Source organism: Spermophilus citellus, assembly GCF_964194105.1.
Source record: "Spermophilus citellus genome assembly, chromosome: 13".
NCBI lineage: Eukaryota > Metazoa > Chordata > Mammalia > Rodentia > Sciuridae > Spermophilus > Spermophilus citellus.
The window spans coordinates 96,330,735-96,352,661 of NC_138193.1; the positions used below are offsets into that span (position 1 = coordinate 96,330,735).

General features: G+C 52.0%; 1 protein-coding gene across 3 annotated transcripts; it reads right to left on the minus strand.

Annotated features, from left to right (window-relative positions):
* Nucleotides 1-1,408: 1,408 nt before the first annotated feature.
* Nucleotides 1,409-16,254, minus strand: GAREM2 (GRB2 associated regulator of MAPK1 subtype 2). Of its 3 annotated transcripts, XM_081264665.1 has the most exons (7): nucleotides 16,209-16,254; nucleotides 15,393-16,086; nucleotides 12,358-12,498; nucleotides 6,470-6,600; nucleotides 4,454-5,500; nucleotides 2,884-3,047; nucleotides 1,409-2,455 (listed from the first exon to the last, which is right to left on the minus strand). In XM_081264665.1, the coding sequence occupies exons 2-7, from the start codon at nucleotides 15,502-15,504 to the stop codon at nucleotides 1,444-1,446; spliced, it is 2,607 nt and encodes an 868-aa protein (XP_081120791.1). In that variant the 5' UTR covers nucleotides 15,505-16,086; nucleotides 16,209-16,254; the 3' UTR covers nucleotides 1,409-1,443. The 3 variants fall into 3 exon arrangements, with proteins under 3 accessions (XP_081120791.1, XP_081120790.1, XP_081120792.1); XM_081264664.1 differs by lacking the exons at nucleotides 15,393-16,086; nucleotides 16,209-16,254 and adding an exon at nucleotides 13,776-14,486; XM_081264666.1 differs by lacking the exons at nucleotides 15,393-16,086; nucleotides 16,209-16,254 and adding an exon at nucleotides 13,750-13,885.
* Between the last annotated feature and the right edge of the window lie 5,673 nt (nucleotides 16,255-21,927).

Consider the following 21,927-nt stretch of genomic DNA (forward strand, 5'->3'; position numbering starts at 1 on the left):
TCCTGCCTGGAGGCATGTGCATGGTGTCCATTGGTCATTGTGACCCTCCAAAAGAAAGCTGTTGACACCCAGAATTCCACTTGCACTAATCTCCAGGGGCCTAGCATTTATTTCACTAGTCCTTGAGGATTCATGAAAACAATCTGTGAGAAAACCAAATGTCTCTGTTCCTGTGCTCTTTTCTGACTTCCCTCCCTCAGAAGGGGCAGCAGCATGGCTTACCTACCCATAAAAAGAAACCCAGGAAATAAATATCTAGGCAGACTCAGTAAGGCAGAAAAGAAGGCTACCGCCTATGGGCCCTGACCCAGTGAACATTAGGAGTAGTGTGCTTCAGATTGTGGTGACAGTGAAGTTGGTGGCATGGGCTTGTACACAGTGACCCAGAGGTCTGGAACCAAGGAGGTCACCAGGCTCTAGAGCAAACGGTGTAAAGATCTGATCTGAAGTACATGAAGGCGAGCAGGAGGAGTGAAAGGCAGGTTTTCCAAAGCTACCTTCCTTTCTCTCACCTAACTAACTTCCTATGCCAGTGACAGAAAACCAGGGAAGGACACTAAATGTCCATCAGAGCCCAATGCTGGGGGCAGGAGACTGGCAGGAATGTGGGGTGGTTGACCACTGCTTGACTCTAGAAAGAAGGAGCAGCTGACCGAAATCCACCTGCTCTTCCACAAAGCAGTCTTCAGAGACAAGTCTACCTGACAAGACGGATGGCTGGCTGTGGTGAGGAGCAGGAGCTGGGGCTAAAAACCACTGGGGAACACCTGCCTCCCTAACTAGATAGGTCAGCAGCAGAACTGTGCTCTTCCTAAGTTGTCACCCAGAACAAGAAACCAGGGGTGGAGCCTCTGAGGTGCTGTGACACAGGCTTGTACTTGAACCTATGCTCAGGGCCAGGCACCTATATCATGGGAAAGCAAAGAGAAGGAAGGGAACCCCAGAGACACAAATCGCACCCCTAACTCTGGGTCAGCCACAGGCCAGAAACCCACAGAGCACATAGGAGAGCGGGCACTTGGGGCATTTGTGCTTAAATTATGGGCCATCTTCCCTTCTCTCTAACCTGAACCTACAGGTTTGAGAAGCATGTAATTGTGAAGGATTGCTGCCGAGCAGGGGAAGGTGTCCCATCACTGTGAAGGCCACCTCTTGACACACCACCATCCTCCCCACTAAAAATCACAGCAAATGTTTCACCAGGTCTGGTACATGGTGTGCCTCCAACCCCCTCCCCATATATTCTGCACAAAGGCAAGATGTCCCCTTGCAGGGATCTGAGCCCAGAAGACCACCCAAAGTGTCTCTCCTGGTAACTTTGAGTGCTGCCGATCAGTCTTAGTCTTGGAAAGATTCTCCCACAGGCAGGCCCTGCCTCTCAGAGTGCTCTGTCCCTGGCAGACGGAGCCAGCATTCCAATAGTGCAGTGACTGGCAAGGCAGTTCATATCTTGGGCCTCCAGCCTTTGATGAACTGCATGATCTTCTTGACCTGCAGCTTGGTGAGGTGGAAGTCGTCGGCCAGGATATCCTCACTGAGCTGCACAAAGATGCTTCCATCAATACGTTCTCGGGCAAAGAAGCTCACCACATCCTCAGAGAGCCCAATGAAGCGCAGACTGCGAGAGACCTCCTCCAGGGAGAGCGCAGATAGGTCTGCAGGGGGCTGCCAGGAGGGAGCATCCCGGCCTCCAAAGCCTGGGGCTCCATCCCGGGGACTGGCAGGAGGACCCTCCATCCGCCCTGGGGTAAGAAAGAGTTGGGCTCCTCCTGCCTCAGGCCCCTGCAGAGCAGCTGGTGACAGTGAGGCAGGGACCTGCCTCAGCACCAAACCTGGCTCAAAGGCTTTAGGGGGACCAAGTGGCGAAAGGCAGGGTCCAGGCCCAGGTGCCCCCATGACTCTGGGCTCCTGACAGCGCAGCAAACCGAGCTCTGGAGAACTGCTCTGCCCTAGCTCGAAGGGATCCAGGGGCTCCAGGGCTGGTTCTTGCCACTCAGAGGATGAGGGAGAAGAGGGAGGAGCAGCTGAATAGGCCTGGCCAGGGGAGGCTGGGCCTGGGGAATGTGCAGGGCTGGAGGTAGCCAAGGCACTGGAGGAGGTTGTGGGCCCAGAAGAAGCGGCAGGAGGGCCTGTTGGGTAGGTGGGCCCTGAGAAGGGGTTGGGAGCTCCTAAGGGAGCAAAGCGTCTCTGGGAGTGGGAGGGCTTGAACAGGGGTGGACAGCCATGGTAGGTCTTGACTGGGGTGTCAGCCCCCAAAAGGGAGGGGGCTCGACCACTCAGGGGCTCTGCAAGGGCCCTAGAGGCCTGGCTGGGCTGTGTGGTTGTGGAGGGCAGAGGACCTGGGGGTGGGCGGCTGGAGGACTCGCCCACCTTGCAATCTCCCCAGGTGCAAGGGTAGCAATAGAGGGAGTAGGCATCTGGTGACGGGGAGCCACTGCCATTGCGGGAACCCGTGCTGTAGCAGAGACACGACACATAAAACACATAAGGCAGAGCAAGGCAATAAGGAAGGGGTCACACACAAGGCAGCAGACCACAGCTGTCAGTCATTCCCACGTCCTGCCAGCACACCAGCCCCCAGGCTGAGGCCCCTGGGACTGCCCTGTTCTTTCTTCCAGCATCCCCGACACAGAAAACACAGGTGGGAAATTAAAATTAAGTAAAATTTGAAAACTAGCCAGGAGCACTCCTGCAGGAATCCCAGGAAAGAACCAGAGTCTTGCTCTCAAACCCTCCTCCTCACTTAGGAAGGAAAGGAGCAGAGGGAGGAAGAGACAGGGCAGGGCACAAGCCACACCTCCTACCGTTTCTCAGCACTCCCCACCTCCCCTCCCTTGATGCACCTTAGGAGAACCCAGGAACCAGGAGAAGGGAGGGACTCACCCATCCTGGAGGCCAGAGGAATAGTAGGAAAGGCTGGAGCTGGGTGAGTGGACAGGCTGCAGCTTGGGGAAGCGGGGCGGCACAGGGGGGCTGCCTGAGAGCCGGCCACTGCCACCCCGGGGAGGCACAGGGGGTGCATTCAGGAGGCGGCACTCCTCTTTCACCTGTAGGCAGAGAGCCATGACTCCACTGTCACAGGCAACTGACACCCCATAACTTCCCTTTTCCAAGTAGCTGGGAGAGGGTTGTCTGGGACTGACACTTTGCCCAGGTTTGCCAAGAGGCTGCCTTGCCAGACACCCCAACTACCCACCCAGCCACTCACCACCCCAGCCTATTTCATCCACACACTTTTGCCACAGTACACACCTATTCCCCTGTAAGTAGATTTAAAAAAAAAAAAAAAGGAAAGATAAACAGACATATTCCTTTCTCAAGAAAAAGAGGAAAACTGTGTGATAGAGGAAACAAAGGTAAGCAAGTCACTGCCATCTGGATCCCTTCTTTATAGGTAAAGCACCTCCCTATGCTTTCTTATAGATCAAATACTTCCTGGGATGTTAATGGCATTATGGGTAGGGAAAATGTTCTGTGGACAATTAAGCTTTGGAAACTCTGTATTAAACAGGTTTCTTGGGGCTGGAGTTGTGGCTCAGTAGTAGAGCACTTGCCTAGCATGTGTGAGGTACTGGGTTCGATTCTTAGCACTGCATACAAATAAATGAATAGAAATAAAGGCCCATCAACATCTTAAAAATATATTTAAAAAAATTTTTTAAATGAGGGACTGGGGTTGTGGCTCAGCAGTAGAGCTCTCGCCTCACACGTGGGAAACTCTGGGTTGGATCTTCAGCACCTCATAAAGATAAATAAATAAAATAAAGGTACTGTGTCCAACTACAACTAAAAAATAAACATTTAAAAATTTTATTTTTTTTTTAAAGAGAGAGCGAGAGAATTTTTAATATCTTTTTTTTTTTTTTTTAGTTTTCGGCGGACACAACATCTTTGTTTGTATGTGGTGCTGAGGATCGAACCCGGGCTGCACGCATGCCAGGCGAGCGCGCTACCGCTTGAGCCACATCCCCAGCCCCTTAAAAAATTTTAAATGAAGGTTTCTTTTAAAAAGAAACAATCAAGTTTCCTTAATGCAGGACTTTTCAGAGCCTTTAATATGCCACCACTCTGTGACTCTCAAGCAAAGAGATGAAGGCTAAGAATCACACTCAATATTTTCTGAACTTATTTCACCACAGGACCTTCTTTTTACTAAATGACTTAAAGGATTCCGGAAGCTTCCAGGTGACACTTTCCAGACACGCCCCAAATCTCTGAGGTTGGGGGCCTGCTGGCACCTTTGCTCCCACACCTCCCATAACACGTCCCCTGGTGTCCCTTCCTACAAAAACTCTTGAGTGTTTTGTCTTTTTCTCCCTTCCCCGCACTCCTTTGTCACCCTCTGTCACGCACTCCAGGGTCATCATGAAAAGCTCAGCAGCCTCCTTTGAGGATACAGTTATGAAGCTGCCCTTCTGGCAACACCTTCCTCAGTCCCAGGAGGCTCACTCACCGCCTCTGATTTGGGAGGGACGGGAGGCGGCGGCGCTTCCGGCTCGCAACGCGGAGACCCCGCGGCTCCAAAATAGATGAGGTCTGGCCCTGGGGGCGGCCGGGCGAGGCCCTCCGCGAGGCTCTCGGGAGCCTGATGCGCCCACAGCTCCTCATAGGGGATCTCGGCGGGCGGCGCGGCGGGCTCGGGCACACCTGCCCAGTCCGGGCTCACATACTCCTCCTGGTCGCGGTCTGTGGAGGGCGCGGGCAGGGGCGGGCCGAGTGCACGCGCGGGCCCCGGGGCGCACGGCGCAGGCAGGCAGAGGCGCGCGCGACGCGGGCTGGCGCAGTCCTCGGTGAGCTCGGCGGGCGCCTCGCGCACGGCTGTGGAATACTCGTCCGGGTCGAAGCGCTCCCGGCAGTAGGAGGCGCTGTCGCGCACCAGACGCTCGACACGCGGGTCCCCGGCCAGCAGGCCCTGCGGCAGCGCGAAGCGCGGTGTGTCAGTGAGCAGCAAGAAGTGCAGAGGCGCCGGGCCTTCCCGGCGCAGCGCCAGCCCCAGCACCACGGTCTTGGAGATGATGCTGACCAGCTTGTAGCAGTGGCCTTCCCGTACCGGGTGCAGGTCGTAGGGGTTGCGCGGCGGCCGGCTGGGCACCAGGACGTTCACTGGCAGCCGCACGCGCTCGATGATGGCGCGCACTGTGTGCTCGCCCTCCTGCATCTGCAGCTCCAGCGGGCTGCGCGTACTGAAGCGGCCCTGGCACTGGAAAGGCAGGCTCAGGCTCTCGTTGGTGCGGTGATTCATGCAGATGAGGCAGGGCATCTTGCCTTTGATGGGCCTGGCACCCCCACCGCCGCCCGCAGCTCCCGCGCTCCCCGGACTGCCCACCCCGGCCAGCGCCCCGGCGCGGCCCAGCTTGCGCAGCAGCGTGGTAAAGCGCGAGCGCTCCTTGGTGGTCTTGGCGCACAGAATTTCCGCCTGGCCCATGAGGGTGAGCTCGTCGCCCGCATGCAGTGTGAAGTTATACACCTCGCTGTCCTCGCTGAACTCGCCCGACACCACCTAGGGAATCCCACAGACAAGGCCAAGCTTGGCCAGGGTCCCAAGGAAAGCCACGCGGGGCTGTCCAGGTCAGGAGAGCAGCACTCCCAGGACTGAACCAGAGCAAGAGCACTGGACAGAAGGCCAGGAAACCCATGCCCCTTCCTGGAAAGGCCATGTGGAGGCTTTGCAACCTTATGGGTTGCCTGTGGGGGCCTTGAGTTACCTCATGTGATAACTCTCACTTCTAAGAGTTGCTGTGGGATTGAACAGACTTTAAGTACAGGGAAAGCATTCAGTAAACAGCAAACTTACTACATCATCTTTGCCATCTGAGTGATAATGTCCCACCCATCCAACAAGGCTGTGAAGAGCAATGAACTGATGGATAAGTAAAGGGTTTATTGGCCGGTAGTAGTGGCCCATGCCTGTAATCCCAGCTGGTGGGAGGTTGAGGCAGGAGGATAGCAAATTCATAGTCAGCCTCGGCAAAGTCCTTGAGGCCCTTGGCAACTTAATGAGAACCTGTCTCAAAAAAATAAAAAAGGGATGGGGATGTGGCTCAGTGGTAAAGCGCTCCTGGGTTCAATCCCTAGTACCAAAAAGGAGAAGAAAGAAATAAAGGGTTTATTATCAGTGAAGAGCTTGCTGCACAGAGACTAGGACTCTGCACTGTGTGCCCACTACAGTCATACCCCACACATGCCAAGGGTGCTAGGGCAGCTGCAGTGCCAGGACAGGCTCTCCTGAAGTGTCTCCAAGTCATGGCATAACCTTCCCCCAAACCACTCCTGCTACACCACCTGTCCCAAGAAGTCCTTAGGCCCTGTTCTTCAGACGTGGCCTGATTGTGCCAAAAGCCCTCAATGAGTTCCCAGAAGCCATTCTCCCTCCTAGACCCTAAAGGCAACTCTCCAGTCACTATCAGGGTTGTTCCTGAGGGAGGGGGCCATGGTGAGGGGCACCATGCACAGTGCTGGGAGGACTGACCTTGACGCTGAAAGTGATGGCTTCCATCACAAAGATGCGGTCAGGGAAGACACTGGCCACCTCCTCCACGCTGCTGAAGTATCTCACCGGCTCCCGCACATCCCGGGCCTGCTCCAAGAGCTTGAACTTCCCTGTACAGGGGGATACAGATTGCTGGGGGCCTGCCTTCTTGAGGCCTGCATCCTAAGAGCCCCCTAGGCCCCTACTTCTTGCTACGTTCATCTCAGCCAGTCCCTCTGGAACTCAGGTGGGCAGAAAAGGAGGTATGCTCTAGCATGGGTTTAGGGGGAGGGTCATCTAGCTCAAGCCTCAAAGGAGGAGGTGAGCAAACAGAGCCCAGCCAGCATCCTGGTATTAGCATCTTCTCCTGTCTTAGTATCTCCTCCTGTCTTAGCATCTCCTCCTGTCTTAGCTTCCCGAGCTGCTGGGATTACAGGTATACACCACCATGCCAGGCAGGGACTATGTATTTTGCTGACTCAGCAGATGCCCCAGCAGACAGACTTTAAAGAAGTGATGCTAATCTGTGACGCTGACACTTCATGAAAACTATCTCACGTCACTGGCCACACATCTTTTATGTGCCCACCCACATAAGCACAAGGACCACTTTGAACCACCCTGCCATTGGATACATGGCCTCTTCCAGTCTTTATAGAATGAGTCTGATACAGGTGAGCAAACAACAAATGGAGAGAAGATGAGGTGTCTTTAGTTCTCCTGGTGATTGGTTCTGTCACAGTTCACTCACATATTTATGACACAAACATTAATGGTGCACCCACATCTGCTGAGTCAGCAAAATACACAGCCCTTGCCTGGCATGGTGGTTTACACCTGTAATCCCAATAGCTGGGGAAGCTAAGACAGGAGGAGATGCTAAGACAAGGATCTGGCTGGGCTCTAGTTGCTCACCTCCTCCCTGAGGCTTGTCAGTCACCATGCTAGACTCTTTAAGGGGAACAACTCTGTGTAACTTTGCCCCCCAAGAAATTCAGACACAGTGGGTGAGCCAATAAGTACTTAATGACAGCAGGATGTGACAGGTGTTATACCAGACTCATGACAAAAGAGCTAGAGGACTGCTGGGTTGGAAGAAATCTGCCCAAGAGAGGGCGAGGAGATCACTTAGCTGCACCTTAAGAATCAAAGGCACCAGACACAGTGGCATAGGCCTTGTAATCCCATGATTTGGGAGGTTGAGACAGGAGGATTACAAGCTTGAGGTCAGACTCAGCAATTTAGCAAGACTCTGTTTCAAACCAAAAACTGGAGAGCTGGGGCTGTAGCTCAGTGGTAGAGCCCTTGCCTCACACTTGTGAGGCACTGGGTTCAATCCTCAGCACCACATAAATAAAAATAAAGACATAAAAAGATACTGTATCCATTAAAAAAAATAAAAACTGAGGATGCACCTCATTGGAAGAGTCCCTGCTTTAATACCCCCATTACAAAAAAAAAAAAAAAGTGGGGATGAAAGGGACTTTACAGAATGGGCATTCCACATGACAAATAGCACAAGCCAAGACAGGGACACAAAACAGGTCATCTGCCCCAAATTGTGCATGCCTGAAGGGAAGACAGGAGGAAGAGTAGAAAGAAACTGTATTTGAAAGGGCTCTGGATGCTGTGCTAAGGCAAGAGGACTTTATTCTGTAAGAAATAAGGAAGGTTTTGAACAAGGATAGACCATGATCCAGGTGAACTCTATTAAGATGAACAGAAGACCAGTTGGATAAACAGTTCAGTAACAAGTTCTGGAAAAGATCCAGAAAACAGAAAAAAACAACAACCAAAAAAGAAACAAACAAACAAAAAAACCAGACCAGGGGATACTTGGAAGGGAGACTCCCCAGATTCAAATGACAGGAGAGATGAAGGAAGGGACAAAGGATACTCAGCTTAGAAGTGAGAATGGAAATGGCAAACTCCAGGTTGACCCCAGTGGGAACCTGGAGGGAGCATGTTGTGGGGCAGTTTCTGGAAGCCGGAGGAAGGGGCCTCTAGGTGGTACTTCCAGAACAGCACCACCAGTGAGGGCCCAGAGCCTGGGGACACCTATTCAGAACAACAGTAAATACCAGTGCACAGGTGTCAGCCTCAGCTGTCAAGTTTGATGGCTCAGGAAAGAGTAGCTCAGGGACCCTGGGGGGACCCACATCCTAGAAGAATGCCCACACTGCTCCTAACATGGACGCACAATGTTGTATACAGTATGTGTTGATGGAGGGTCCTGAAGTCCCGAAAGTTCACTCAGAGACCTAGACTAAGATATTCCAGTCACAGGCCATGAAGAGTAGAGGGCCAGGGCTAGGGCCAGGACCTGAAGCACAGCATCAAGAAGCTGGGAGAGAAAGCAAGCAGGGAAGCCAAGAAAGAGAAGGGGAAGGTAAGATACATTCCTGAGAGCAGGCTGGGAGGGGAAGCCCCATTCCTGCCCTAACTCCCTGGGATGCTAAAGAAAGAGGTTTCAGAAGTGCCAAGGCCCCAGAGGGCAACAGAAATTAAAAGGGGGAGCTGGGCATGGTGGCCCACACCTGAATCCCAGTAGCTCTGGAGGCTGAAGCAGGAGAATCACAAGTTCAAAGTCAGCCTCAGCAATAGCCAAGGCGATAAGCAACTCAGTGAGAACCTTCTCTAAATACAAAATAAGGCTTGGGGCTGGGGCTGGGGCTGTGGCTCAATGGTCGAGTGCCCCTGAGTTCAATCCCCAGTACCAAAAAAAAAAAAAAAAAAAAAAAGGAGAGACAGAGAGAGAGAGAGAGAGAGAGAAATTAAATGGGGAGAGGGTGCTGGGGTCAGGAAGCAGGAACTCTGCTACCTTACCACCAGTGAGCAAGCAGTCCCCTTCATCCGCAGCACCTCCCCCATATCCATCCATACATAACCTCTGCCCCAACCACAAGCAGTCAAGCAGGGAGAAATGCTCGCTGCCCCCTGTGGGGAGATTTGGAGCCAAGTCTGGACTGAAGCCTAGGGAGGATGTGGCAGGGAAGATCGATGTAACCATGGCACCCAGCACCGCCCCCCTCGGCCGCTCAGCACCGGTCATTACTGGTGGGAGGAAGGAAGAGAGACCTCCTGGGAGTGATGCTTCGGCCCTAGGAAGCCTTCTCCTCCCCACTGAGGCTTCCTCTCCAGCCTCTCCCCACAAGGGAGGCAGGGTCCCCCACCGCTCTAGGGATTGTCCCACCCTGGCCTCCCTCGCCCTGCCCTAATCCCTGCCCCGTTCTTCCCAGAACACATTGGAGCTGCGCTGATCCGCCCTTCCATTCTGAAGCACTTTGGGGGCTGCAGCAGGTTTTTTTCACCGCCCCTTCCCCCAGCAGCTGACCCCAGCTCAACAAAGACCCCCAGGTGTAGCTACGTGGCAGAGCGCTCGCCTAGCGCGCAAGACCGAGTTCGATTCCCCAGAACCGCAAACAGAAAAGGAGGAAGTAAGAATACGGTGGATGAAGCACGTTTTTAGAATCAGTCGGCCACCAACCAGCTGGAGGACCCTAGGCAAATTATCTAATCTCCCCAGCTGCAGTTTTCCGTTTGTAAAATGGAAGCATTCTTCGTGGCTCACCCCGCGCACCTGCCCAGTGTTCCGCCGGGCACAAGTTCAGGCAATGCTGGGGAAGTGGCGCCCCCTGGGAACGACGCGCAGCCCCTCAGCGGGGATTCTCAGCGAAATCAGGTCCTCCGGACTTCAGAGGGCCGCAGTGGAGACCCGGGTCACCAGGCAGCGTCGCCGGCTCGCCCTCCCTCTTCTTCCTTCCCCTCCCCCACCTGGCCGTGGCTCTCTCCGCGGTCCGCAGCCGGCCGCCCTGCCCTCGGAGCACCATTACTAATTCATCCGGAGAGCTCGGCGCCTGGCCTGCAAATCAGCCTCCTCGTCAACCCGTCAACCCTAGGCCGCCCACCCCGCAGCGGCCCAGCGGGAAGGCCGGGCTGGGGCGGCCACCCTCGGTAGGCCAGCTGTCGCCTATTGCGCCCACCCTACTCTTGCCTGCAGGGAGCACCAAAAGAGACAGATGACAGGGTTGAGGTCCCCTGGGCCCATAATTCCCGGGAAGACTCTGTACCTTGGTTTCCCAGTTTTAATCATGCAACTGAAATGAAAGAAGTCCCTGCTGGAGTCACTTTTCTGTCAGTGAGGGCTTTACCCAGCCTTTGCTTTATTCCTAGACCTGATACCTCTCCCGGAGCTACTGCCAGATCCTGAGGCTAGGACATTTCTAGCTCCAGGCGGCCCCCAAAGCCTGCAGTCAGGGCAGAAGCCAAAGTCAGGAAGCCACTGGGATAATTTCCTCACCTTTTCATGAGTGTGGGGAGGTTTTGAAGTAGCAACCCCACGCGGGAGTGGGGGCGTTGTAAAGAGCTGAAGTCTGTGAAAAGGGTTTACTTAGCCCTGTCCCAAATCAAGGGGAGGCTGATGGAGGTAGTGGCACCTGTCAATGGGACTGCAAGACTTTCCAGCTCAAAAGGTTCTCAGCTTTTGTCGGGAAGTCACACTGCAGTGAAAAACACAGGACTAGCTACCGAAGATCTGGAGTCTCAGTCTTGGGTAAGTTAAGGGATGTGCCCCTTTCTCACAAGCTGTGAGGATGAAATAACTGCTCAACCCAGGGTCTGGAACAGCTGTCACACCCTGGCTCAAATGGGACACTCTAGGACTGGACCACCAGACTCTCATCCCTCCCACACCAGGGACGACAGCCCTGCATTCTTGGCACCACGGGCAAGCACCAGTCCAGTAGTCAAGACACCTCGCTGCTGGCCTTTACCTTCCCTTACTTGCTGTGTGACCCTGGGCAGGTCACTGTCCTCCTTAGGTACTAGATTTCATCATCTGCAGAATGAAAGGGCTGCTTTTGTTGCTGTCAGCAGAACCCTTTCTTCAAACAAAATCTTTGCCCCCCCCCCCAAATATTAGGGATTGAACCTAGGGCTGCTCTATCCCTGAAGTACATCCCTAGCCTTCTTTATTTTTTATTTTGACATAGGGTCTTACTAAGTTGTTCAGGTTCCTAAGTCGCTGAGGCTGGCCTAGAACCTAAAATCCTCCTGCCTCAGTCTCCCAAATTATCAGGTTTACAGTGTGCGCCACAGTGCACAGCAAACAATCTTATACAATCACCATCATAAATAAAAGACATAAAAGTATAATCCTTAATTCAAAGCTTTAACATTTGCTTATAAAGCCAATCAAGGAAAGCAGTGAGTTTAACCCAAAAACTAGGAAAAGAGAATCAACGCTGACAGGGATCGCTAGGTTTCTGAAGGTTGTGATTGGACAATACTGAGATCCTGGCAGGAGATCTTTTCGATGGGGATCTGCACACACAAAAAAAAGGTTAATGAGGCAGCTCAAGGCATACACTGAAGGCCTTCAATTAGGGGTAAGATTTAATTTGTAGTGATTTAATCATTACAAATCTATTTAATCATTAAAATCTATTCTAGGGCTGGGGATGTGGCTCAAGTGGTAATGCGCTCGCCTGGCATGCGCGGGGTGCTGGGTTCGATCCTCAGCACCACATAAAAATAAAATAAAGATGTTGTGTCCACTGAAAACTGAAAAAATAAATAAATAAATACTAAAAAAAATATTTCTCTCTCTTCTCTTTCTCTAAAAAACAATCTATTCTAAAATAAAATGTGAACAAAGGTTTGTAAACCTGAGAGCCACCTCTCCAGAACCCAAGACGCCACAGGACAACAGGGACACCACTTGGCCCTAACTCCCACCCTGACCCTAACTACCACCCTGCCAGCCATGTCCTTCCTCGCTCACCTCTGCAGCTTCAATGAAAGGTGATCACCAACAGCTTCCCCTCTACCTCTGTTCTCCCAACCCCCAGCCCAAAGCCTTTATGTCATCTGTCCCTGGCTGGGCACACCTGGGTATTGCAGGGGGATGTCGATCTTGGGCCCTATGACATAGTGGCCCTCTTCCAGGGTATGAGCTGTCACCGTTGTCCACTGGCGGCAAGAGTGGATGAGCAGGATGTCTCGCTCACTGACGCCCTCAGCATATTCCCCTGGGAGAAGAAAGAAGGACAGAGGAGGAGGGAAAGGAAGAGGGAACGTTAGGAGGGGCAGAAAAACAAGCAGGGTGAACTCCTCAGACCAAGACCCTGCCTGGTGACAACTCCCCATGATCTGATCCCCATCCAGGTCAGCAATACTCAAGGGACAGGTGGATGCCAGCTGTGGCTTTTTGGCTGTGAGTCAGGCTTGAGCCTCTCAGAGCCCTGACTCCCAATGGGGCCTCCCCCCTAGCCCAGCCAAGGCCCTCATTTATCACGGAATGCTTGCTGTCCTGGCCTGAGAGGAGCTGGAGACTCCCAGAGGATGAGCACAGCCGGCCTCTGCCCTCCAAGAGCCCTCAGGCCTCCTGGGACATGAGAACAGCAAGTTTGATGCACTAAACAGAGAGTGTCTGGGGACTCAAAAGAGTAGAACAGTGGCTTGGGCTGGGGGTGGAGTGAAGGAGATAAAGATGGACTGGAGATGGGCGCTGAAGCTCAGGACCAGGCAAATTCACCCCAGTAGGACCCTTGGTGCCCAAGCCAGTGCCAGGCAGGCAAGGAGGGCCTTGTTGGGGGAGTAGAGAGGACTGAGAAGGGACTGTCCCTTGTGGGTCCCAGCTGTGAGAACTTCCTCGGAGCCACAGGTCATTGAGGTCAGGAGAATGGCAGTGTTACAGGAGCTGATTCCGGGCTTTCTCATGGACAGCCTTTCAGCCCACTGCATAGGCTATAAGCCCTTTCAAAGGCAGGGGAAGAGCCCCCGATACCATACCCCATCTCACAGAAGTCCTTCCTCTCCTGGCCCTTCATAAGGGGGTGGAGGGGGGCAGATTTAAAAGGCAGTAGTTGGGAGCCCAGTCCAGGGAAGCAGCACTGGGGCTGAGGCATTGGAGTTGGAAAGGGCCTGAGCCCAGGAGGCTGCAACCCCAGCAACGGTTTCCAGGGGAGCAGGACGGGCAGCCCAGCTTCCAGGAGGCTGATGGGCAGGCATCTCCTGGCTGCAGCTGGTGGACAGGGTGGGGGTGGGGGTGGGGCACTACTCCTTCCCAGTCCCCTCAGACACAACTTACTAAATTTCTGCCAGTCAGCCAGACGGGAAATGGTTTACTCTGATGGCTCAGCCTCCATAAAATATGTGGCCTCCATTAAGTTGGGGGTGGGAGGATGGGAGTGGTATTCAAGGCTTGCAGTGTTCCTATTGGTGTGTGTGTGTGTGTGTGTGTGTGTGTGTGTGTGTGTGTGTTACAGAGAAGGTGTCACCTGAGTCTTCCTCCTCAACTCTTCACCTCCTGGGTCAGAAGAAGCTCTGAACTCTACAATCTCTTGCTGGAGCTCCGCTGAGCCCCTCCCATTCTTCCGTAGGAACACAGGCCAAAGCCACACAGACATACACCAAGAGCCATAGGTCATGATCACCAACAGTTCAATCACAACAGCCTACAGAGACAGGTACTTGTCACCCAAACAACATCACTCAAATTCATGATGCCACCATGGGGTCCCTCCCAAATGCAGAGGCACACAGGGACCTTCAAGGACACACAATCTGATCACATTCACACTCTAATGGTGAACACAGCCAGAGGCACACACTGACAAAACCGCAGGGCCATCACACCATTGTTCACTTATTCTTTCATTTAATCCACAACCTTTGTTAGGCAAAGATGCCCTCCCTCTAGGAGCTTGCAGCTGAGGACAAGAAACTGACCGTTATAATGGGGTGCACAGCAGGAGACAAGACAGGTGCCAACAGAGCCCCCAAGCAGCTCTGTTAGACTGAGGAGCTCAGAAAAAGCGCCCAGGCAGGGGAGATGACCAAGAGGTTGTGTGGGAAGTAGCCAGGAAGCACCCAGAACAGCATATCCCATTTACACGCAGACATACACAGCCTTGCTGCTGACACCGACAGTCTCAGGATCACAGGGTGACCATCAGTACCGATCCTGAGAACAAGAGTGGGACAACCAGGCGGCCCCGGTATGTGTGCTCTCTTAGGGAGTATCCCACTCTGTGCCGCTGTGGGTCGGAGGAGGGGCTGCCGGGCCGGCGGAAAGGAGAGCAGAGGAGCCCTATTAGCATTCAGGGAAGCGAGTGTGCCAACGCGGGCCAAACCCCTATTCTTCTCACACACAAAACCCCCGGCCTGGCAGCCAGCCCCAGCTCCCGCCCCTCCCCCAGCCAAGCAACCCCTCTTCCCCCAAACGGTCCCCTCGATCCATGCAACCTCCAGGCGTCTCTTCTCAGGCCCCCATGTACGGTCCCATCAGCGGAACAGCCCGGGACCCTGGGTCCTATGGAGAAGTGGGTCCAGAGGTCGGGGAGTGGAAGGATCTTGGGGGGATGTCTGGCGGCAGGGCCCGCTCACTCGGGCCTCTCCGGAAGGTAGCCCGTCTGTCCGCTGGACCGGAGGCCGCTCTCCGGGATGCCAGAAGAGGGTGCCGAAAGAGTCCTAGAAAGGGCCAAACGGGACTAGGGAGTGCCAGAGGGGTAAAGACGGAGTAAGGTGCCCAAGGGATGCGGCAGGATGAGGTGGGAGGCCACAGACAAAGGGAACGAGGGGGGCGCGGCCAGGGCGGGGGCTAAGGGGCAGCGGGGAAAGGGGTGCACCGACGGGACGGGCGCGGTGGCTCGACTGCACTCCGGGCTCCCGAGGGGCCAGAAAACTCGGTCCTGGACTCTGTCCCCGGTTTCTGTCCTGTGCCGGTCCGTGGGGCCTAGGAGGCGGATCCTGGGCTCCTGGGCCCGGGGTGTCCTGGGGAAGCGCTCAAGGAGCCGCGTGGGGTCAGCCCTCGGGAGCCGGGAGGGCAAGGACCGAATCCTCCACGCGGCGCCGCCAGCACCAGCAGAGCCCCGGGATTTCCCCCACGGACCCCAGGCCAGCTCCCCAGGCCCCTGGGTACCTGGTCCGAGGCAGGCGAGCGTGGGCAGGCGGCAGCGGCTGACGATGAGATCAAGTGGGAAGGCGCCCATGCTCCAGCGCAGGCCGGCCAGCCCGGCCGCCAGCTTCTCCATGGCATGGGCGCCCCCGGGGCCGCCGTCCCGGGGCCCCGACGGCCAGTCCCGCGCGGCCGGGGCTCCGCGCCCGCCGCAACCTCCTGGGGCCGCCGCGTCGCTCCGGGGTAGGCAGCCCCGCCGGGCGGCGGGCGTCACGTGGCCGGCCTCCCGCGGGGCGCCCGCCCCCTCCTCGGTCGGCCCCTTCGCCCCCGCCCCTCGCCCCGCCCGCGCCTGAAGCCAAGGCCCGCCCCCCTCCGGCCGCTAGCGGGCGGCTCTCCCCGGCACCCAGGTGACAGCCAGTGACCGGGGAGATGGGGGGGGGCTGGGAGGAAAACGAAGTTCCGAAGTGGTATCTGCGCGACCGGGTGGAGATCGGCCTCCCCTTCCCAGCGGAATATGTCTGGGTCCCCTTAACCCCCTGGAAGGGATGTCGCGCCCCTTGTGAAACGAGAAGTCCCCCGAGATGATCCTGTTCCATTACCCAAAACGCCTGTTCTGAGTTCGGGGGCTGCGAACCTATCAGTGGTTCCTGCTTCTAGCGTCCAGCTTCGCAGAGCCGAGCGAGGCAGCTTCGTGGTTCCCACTTCACCGTGGAGCAAACTGAGGCGTAGGAGCAGGTGACAGTCAAAACTTGAAACCAGGTTGACTGCAAATCTCATTGCCTGGTACCACCGCTACTCCTCCCTCGTAGACCACTTTCCGAGTTCCTGGCGCCTTCTTACCCGGTTTTCACTAGTCCTTGGGTCCATTCTATAAATGAGGAAACTAAGGCTTGAGCTCGTAACCAGTGGTCAGTTCTCCCAGGTCGGTATACATTTGAGTTACACCCCCAAGCCTGCTCTTCCTTTCCTGGTCTCCTCCTCCTTCCAACCCCTTTAGGCTCCAGCTCCGGTGCTCCCTTTGGGAAACCCTTCCCAGAAGCTGCCGGTGTGGCCTTGGCCTCGCTACCCATCCTGAGAACCCCTTCGCCCTCGGTGTGTCTGCGGCGCCCTCTGCAGGTGGTCAGTGGCTGGTGCAGGACTGTAGCGGGCAGGCCAACAATGCTACACCAATAAGAAGTGGGCCTTGGTGTACCTTGGCTGATCCTTCAAGGGCTCCATTGACTCTAGTCCTCAGCCTGGGGACCCTCGGGAGGGCCATACATACATACGAAACCCTCCCTTCTGAGGTGACAATATCCGGTCTCAACCCCAAGAGAAATGTCACCATATAGCTTGAAAACTTCTCAGGAAAAGAAATGTTTTGTATCACTGGCCCCATCTCCACCTGTTGCAAGAGGGAACTGAGACCCTGAGAATGGAAGTGCTTTGCTCCAAGGTACACAGAGTTTTAAGGAGCAGAGCCTGACTGAAGGCTGGCTGCCACTCCATGCCACCTGCCCTCCACACCATCCCTCACCCACCAACCACAGGGGAAGGCTTTCTTTCCCTTCAGCCAACCCAGTGATTTGGGGTACCTTGGGGATCCAATTTATCTTGGGGCTGGGGTGGGTGGGGTAATTCTCAGGGAAGTGGGAAGGGGATGGGTGGCAGAAAGGACAAAGAAATCAAGCTGGTGGTAGTGTCTCATGACTGTAATTCCAGTAATTTGGGAGACTGAGACAGGAGGATTACAAGTTCCCGGCCAGCCTCAGCAATCTAGTGAGGTCCTAAGCAAATAAATAAAAAGGTCTGGGATTGTAACTTGGTGGCATAACACCTCTGGTTTCAACTTTCATTACAAAAAGAAAGAAAGAGAGAGAAAGGGGGGGAGAGGGAGAGAAAGGTGAAAATACAGGGCTCTAAGAAGGGAATAGAAGGGTGAAGTGGTGAAAAAGGCCAGTGAATAGAAAGGTTGTACCCTAGATTCATTTTTCCTTCTACCCCACAGGGTCTCTCTTGAGTAGGGTGACCATATGTCATCCAAACTGGGATGTTTTAGAGAGTAAAGGAGGTACTCACTGCCTCCCTGCCCTGCCAAGACAACAGGCATAACCCAGACACCAGACAGCAGGTGTAAAAGGGAACTGGGCCATGTGGTCCCCTTATCGCTGAGCCCTAGACGGAGACACCATATCTGCAGTGGCCTCTCTTACTATGTACTGCTGACTTAGTGAAGACCCCCAACTCCAGCTGTGTCCCTCACATCCCCCAAGACATTTGTAGGTATCTCCATCTCAACAGTCACACCTGAGCTGGGTCCTCTTATCTCCTATCCAACTAAGGTTATCACATTTTACGTGGTCCCCCAACCTGGAAACATTCTCCCTAGCCCTTACTTTCAACTAGTAATCAAGCCTTGGCAACTCTGCTTCTACCACTTGCCATGGGGCCCCGCCTCCAAAGCCGCTGTCTCAACCCAGCTCTGAGTCCTCCTCCAGTCTTCTCTCTGTCAGGCCACCTTTCCTGTAATCCTAGACTTTGGCTAAAAGGGACAACAGAGATGTGAGCCATCAGGCAGATCCACATAACTGGATGAACTCATTGCCTCAGTGTTGTAGAACATTCCAGTGCCTCTCCAGGGCTTTTTGTTGTTACTGGGATTGAACACAAGGATGCTTAACCATTGAGCTACATCTCAAGAACTTTTTAATTTTTATTTTGAAACAAGTTCTCGTTAAGTTGCCTAGAGCTTTGCTAATTGCTGAGACTGGCCTTGAACTTGCAATGCCTCATCCTCCCAAGTATCTGGGATTACAAGCACATCCCACTATATTGAGCACCAGGGCTTCTTAATTGTTGGGGACCTCCAGGACCCTGACACAGTGCCTAGACACATATATCCCTTCATTTTCCCAAGATTCAGGAGCCCTGTAGGAAGCAACTTGACTTCATTTGGAATCAGAGATGCATCCGTCTTTACTGGAACTGTCAGGAAGGAGGGCCCGGAAGGCACTGTGGGGGTGGAAGATATTTGGAAGAAAAGCAGGACTGAGCCACTGGGTATAGCAGTGAGGGAGCTAAGGGCCTTAGTGGCCTATTCTGTGCTTGCCCTTAGGGAGGGTCTGTTGGGGACAGAGAGGGTCTGTTGGGGACAGAGAGGGTCTGTTGGGGACAGAGAGGGGCCAAGGCCAAGGAAAGGGCTGGGCCACTGGTATCCTAGCTGCGCTACTGTGAGCTCCCTCTGATGTTCAACAGTGACAAGAACAAGGTGGTTCCCACTGGGAGAGGGGAGGAGGAGGCAAGAGTTGTCAGCCATCTGAGGAGGGACCAGGGAGGAGTGACCACCCTAGCAGAGCCCTCTGTTGGTCCAGAGGCTAGGCTGTGGCAGCGCTGGCCAAGTTCTTGTGTATGCAACACTGTGGTCAATGGAGGGGGGGGACAGTAAAAGCTGCCAGTGGACTCAGGTTATATGTCAAACACTTGCCACACCCTGGCTAGAGGACAGATGTTCCTTTCTGGGCACATGAACTGGGGGAGGCCAGGGAACATTTGGGTGAGCACTTGGGAGCACTCTAGGAAATGTTATATTTAACTTTTTATTTCAGAAAACACAAAATGTAAAAAAATGGAGACAATAGCATTATGAATAAAGACATAGTCATCTCCCACCTTCAACATTTAGCAAACCCACAGCCGGTCTTATTTTCATATACCTGCTCACTCCCTCTCCTCATATTTGTTGTGTTTTTTCTTTATTTGCTGTTGTAGTGCTGAGAACTGAACCCATGGCCTCATGCATGCTAGGCCAGGGCTCTTCCACTGAGCTACACCCCCAGCCTTCCTCATAGAATTTTTTAGAAATAACTTTAGCCGTGGCACATGCCTGTGATCCCAGAGGCTCAGGAGGCGAGAGAGGAGGATTGGGATTTCAAAGCCAGCCTCAGCAACGGCGAGGTACTAAGCAACTCAGTGAGAACCTGTCTCTAAATAAAATACAAAATAGGACTGAGGATGTCTCTCAGTGATCAAGTGCCCCTGAGTTCAATCCTGGTACCCAAATAAATAAATAAATAAATAGTTTTAGTGAGCTATAATCCAGAGCATGCAATTCATCCATTTAAAGTGTACAATTCAGTTCTTTTAGTATACTCCTCATATTGTGCAAACTCCACCCCAGTCCAAGTTTTAAATATGTTCATCCCCCCCAAAAGAAAACCCATGCCCATGAGCAGTCAGCTTTGTCCCATCCTCTCCCCCACACCCTAAGCAATCACTGATCTACTTCCTGCTTCTATGAATTTGCTGAATCCATACATTTTCATATAAAAGGGGTAACAAAATATGCAGTGTTTTGTGGCTAGCTTCTTTCACTTAGCATAAGTATCTTCAAGGTTCATCTAGGTATCAGTATTTCACTTCTTTATAGTAACAAAAAGCATCCCATAATATGGATATATCAAATTTTATCTGTTCATTAGTTGATGGACATTCGGATTGTTTCCACTTTTCTAGCTATCATGAATAACGCTTTTGTGAACATTTGTGCAATAGTTTTGGTGTGAACAAGTTTTCATTTCTCTATCTAGGGGTCTTCTAAGAGTTTCATAGTTTTAGATCTTATATTTAGATCTATAATTCATTTTGAGTTTTTTTGTAATATGGCCGTGAGGTTAAAAACCCAACTTTTATTCTTTTGCCTGTGGATATCCAGTTATACGGTACTATTTGTTCTTTCTCCCATTTAGTTGTCTTTCATTTCCTTGTCAAAGGGCAATTGAAGCAGAGTATGGTGGCTCTCGCCTGTAATCCCAGCTACTTTGGAGGAGGATTGCAAGTTCAAGGCCAGCCAGACAATTTATTAAAACTCTGTGTCAAAATTAAAATTTTAAAACTGTGCTCAGTATGTAGTTCAGAGGTAGAACATTCCTGGGTTCAATCCCCAGTACCACAACAATAAATGAATAAATAATAAAAAATTACAAATAAACAAACCATATTAAACAACCAAAATAAAAACTCAAAATTCATTATTACATCTTACTATTCTATGCTCTTGAGATTATTTGTGTTTTATATTTGTATGAAAGAAAACCTATATAATTGTATGCTACTGTGCATCTTTTACTAACTCTGTGTTCAGTGATGTGATGTTGACAGCTTGAAATAGATCTTGGTGGAAGAATTTAAACCATAAACATTGGCAAACATTACGAATTATCACCTTTACCAGCACATACTGTTGCTCCTTGTAAAATCAGAATAAAAATAGCACCCATTTCATGTAGGTTGTTGTAAAGCACTCAGCTCACAGTCTGGTATACAGAAAATTGTAGCTATTATTATTTGTCTCCTCATCTCTAGTCTGGGTAGCAGAAGCCCGAGATTACTGTCATTACTGTTACTGTCATTAAACATTTCTTTTTTTTTTTTTTTTTTTTTACATTTTTTTTATTGGTTGTTCACAACATTACAAAGCTCTTGACATATTATATTTCATACATTAGATTGACATGGGTTATGAACTCCCAATTTTACCCCAAATGCAGATTGCAGAATCACGTCAGTTACACATCCACAATTTTACATAATGCACTAATAGTAATTGTTGTATTCTGCTACCTTTCCTATCCCCTACTATCCCCCTCCCCTCCCCTCCCATCTTCTCTCTCTACCCCATCTACTGTAATTCATTTCTCTCTTTGTTTATTTTCCCATTCCCCTCACAACCTCTTATATGTAATTTTGTTTAGCAATGAGTGTCTCCCTTCATTTCCATGCAATTTCCCTTTTCTCTCCCTTTCCCTCCCATCTCAAGTCTCTGTTTAATGTTACTCTTTTCTTCCTACTCTTCCTCCCTGCTCTGTTCATACTTGCTCTCATTATTGTCATTAAACATTTCTAAGATACGGGCTGGGGTTGTGGCTCAGTGGTAGAGCACTTGCCTAACGTGTATGAGGCCCTGGGTTCGATCCTCAGCACCACATAAAAATAAATAAATAACGGTATTGTGTCCATCTACAACTAAAAGTATTTTTTAAAAAGCATATTTCTAAGGAAGATATGCTATAGAATATCGCACAGCTATTAAAAATGACACAAAAAAATCACAATGATATGGGGAAGCTCTTGTGGTAGGTGATGTTATGTCAGAAAAATCAGGACACATAGGGATATGATATTTGATATATGAATGAATGGATAATAACAAGATGAAAAAATCAAAGGAAACACACTCTAATGTTGAAAATGTTTGTCTTGGCTGTAGAATAAGTGATATTGTTTTTCTGTTTTTTAAATATTTTCCTGGGGTTTAGGGTGTGGTTCAGGAGTAAAGCACATATTTAACATATGTGAGGCCCTGGGTTCCTCAGCACATTAAAAAAAAAAAAAAAAAAAAAAAAAACAAAGTTTCATATACTAAAGAGAAATTTATTTAATTAAAAGCAAACAAGGGAGCCTGGCATGGTGACACACGCCAGTAATCCCAGCAGCTCAGGAGGCTAGGCAGGAGGATTGCAAGTTCAAAGCCAGCCTTAGCAACATCAAGGCCCTAAGCAACTTAGTGAGACTCTGTCTCTAA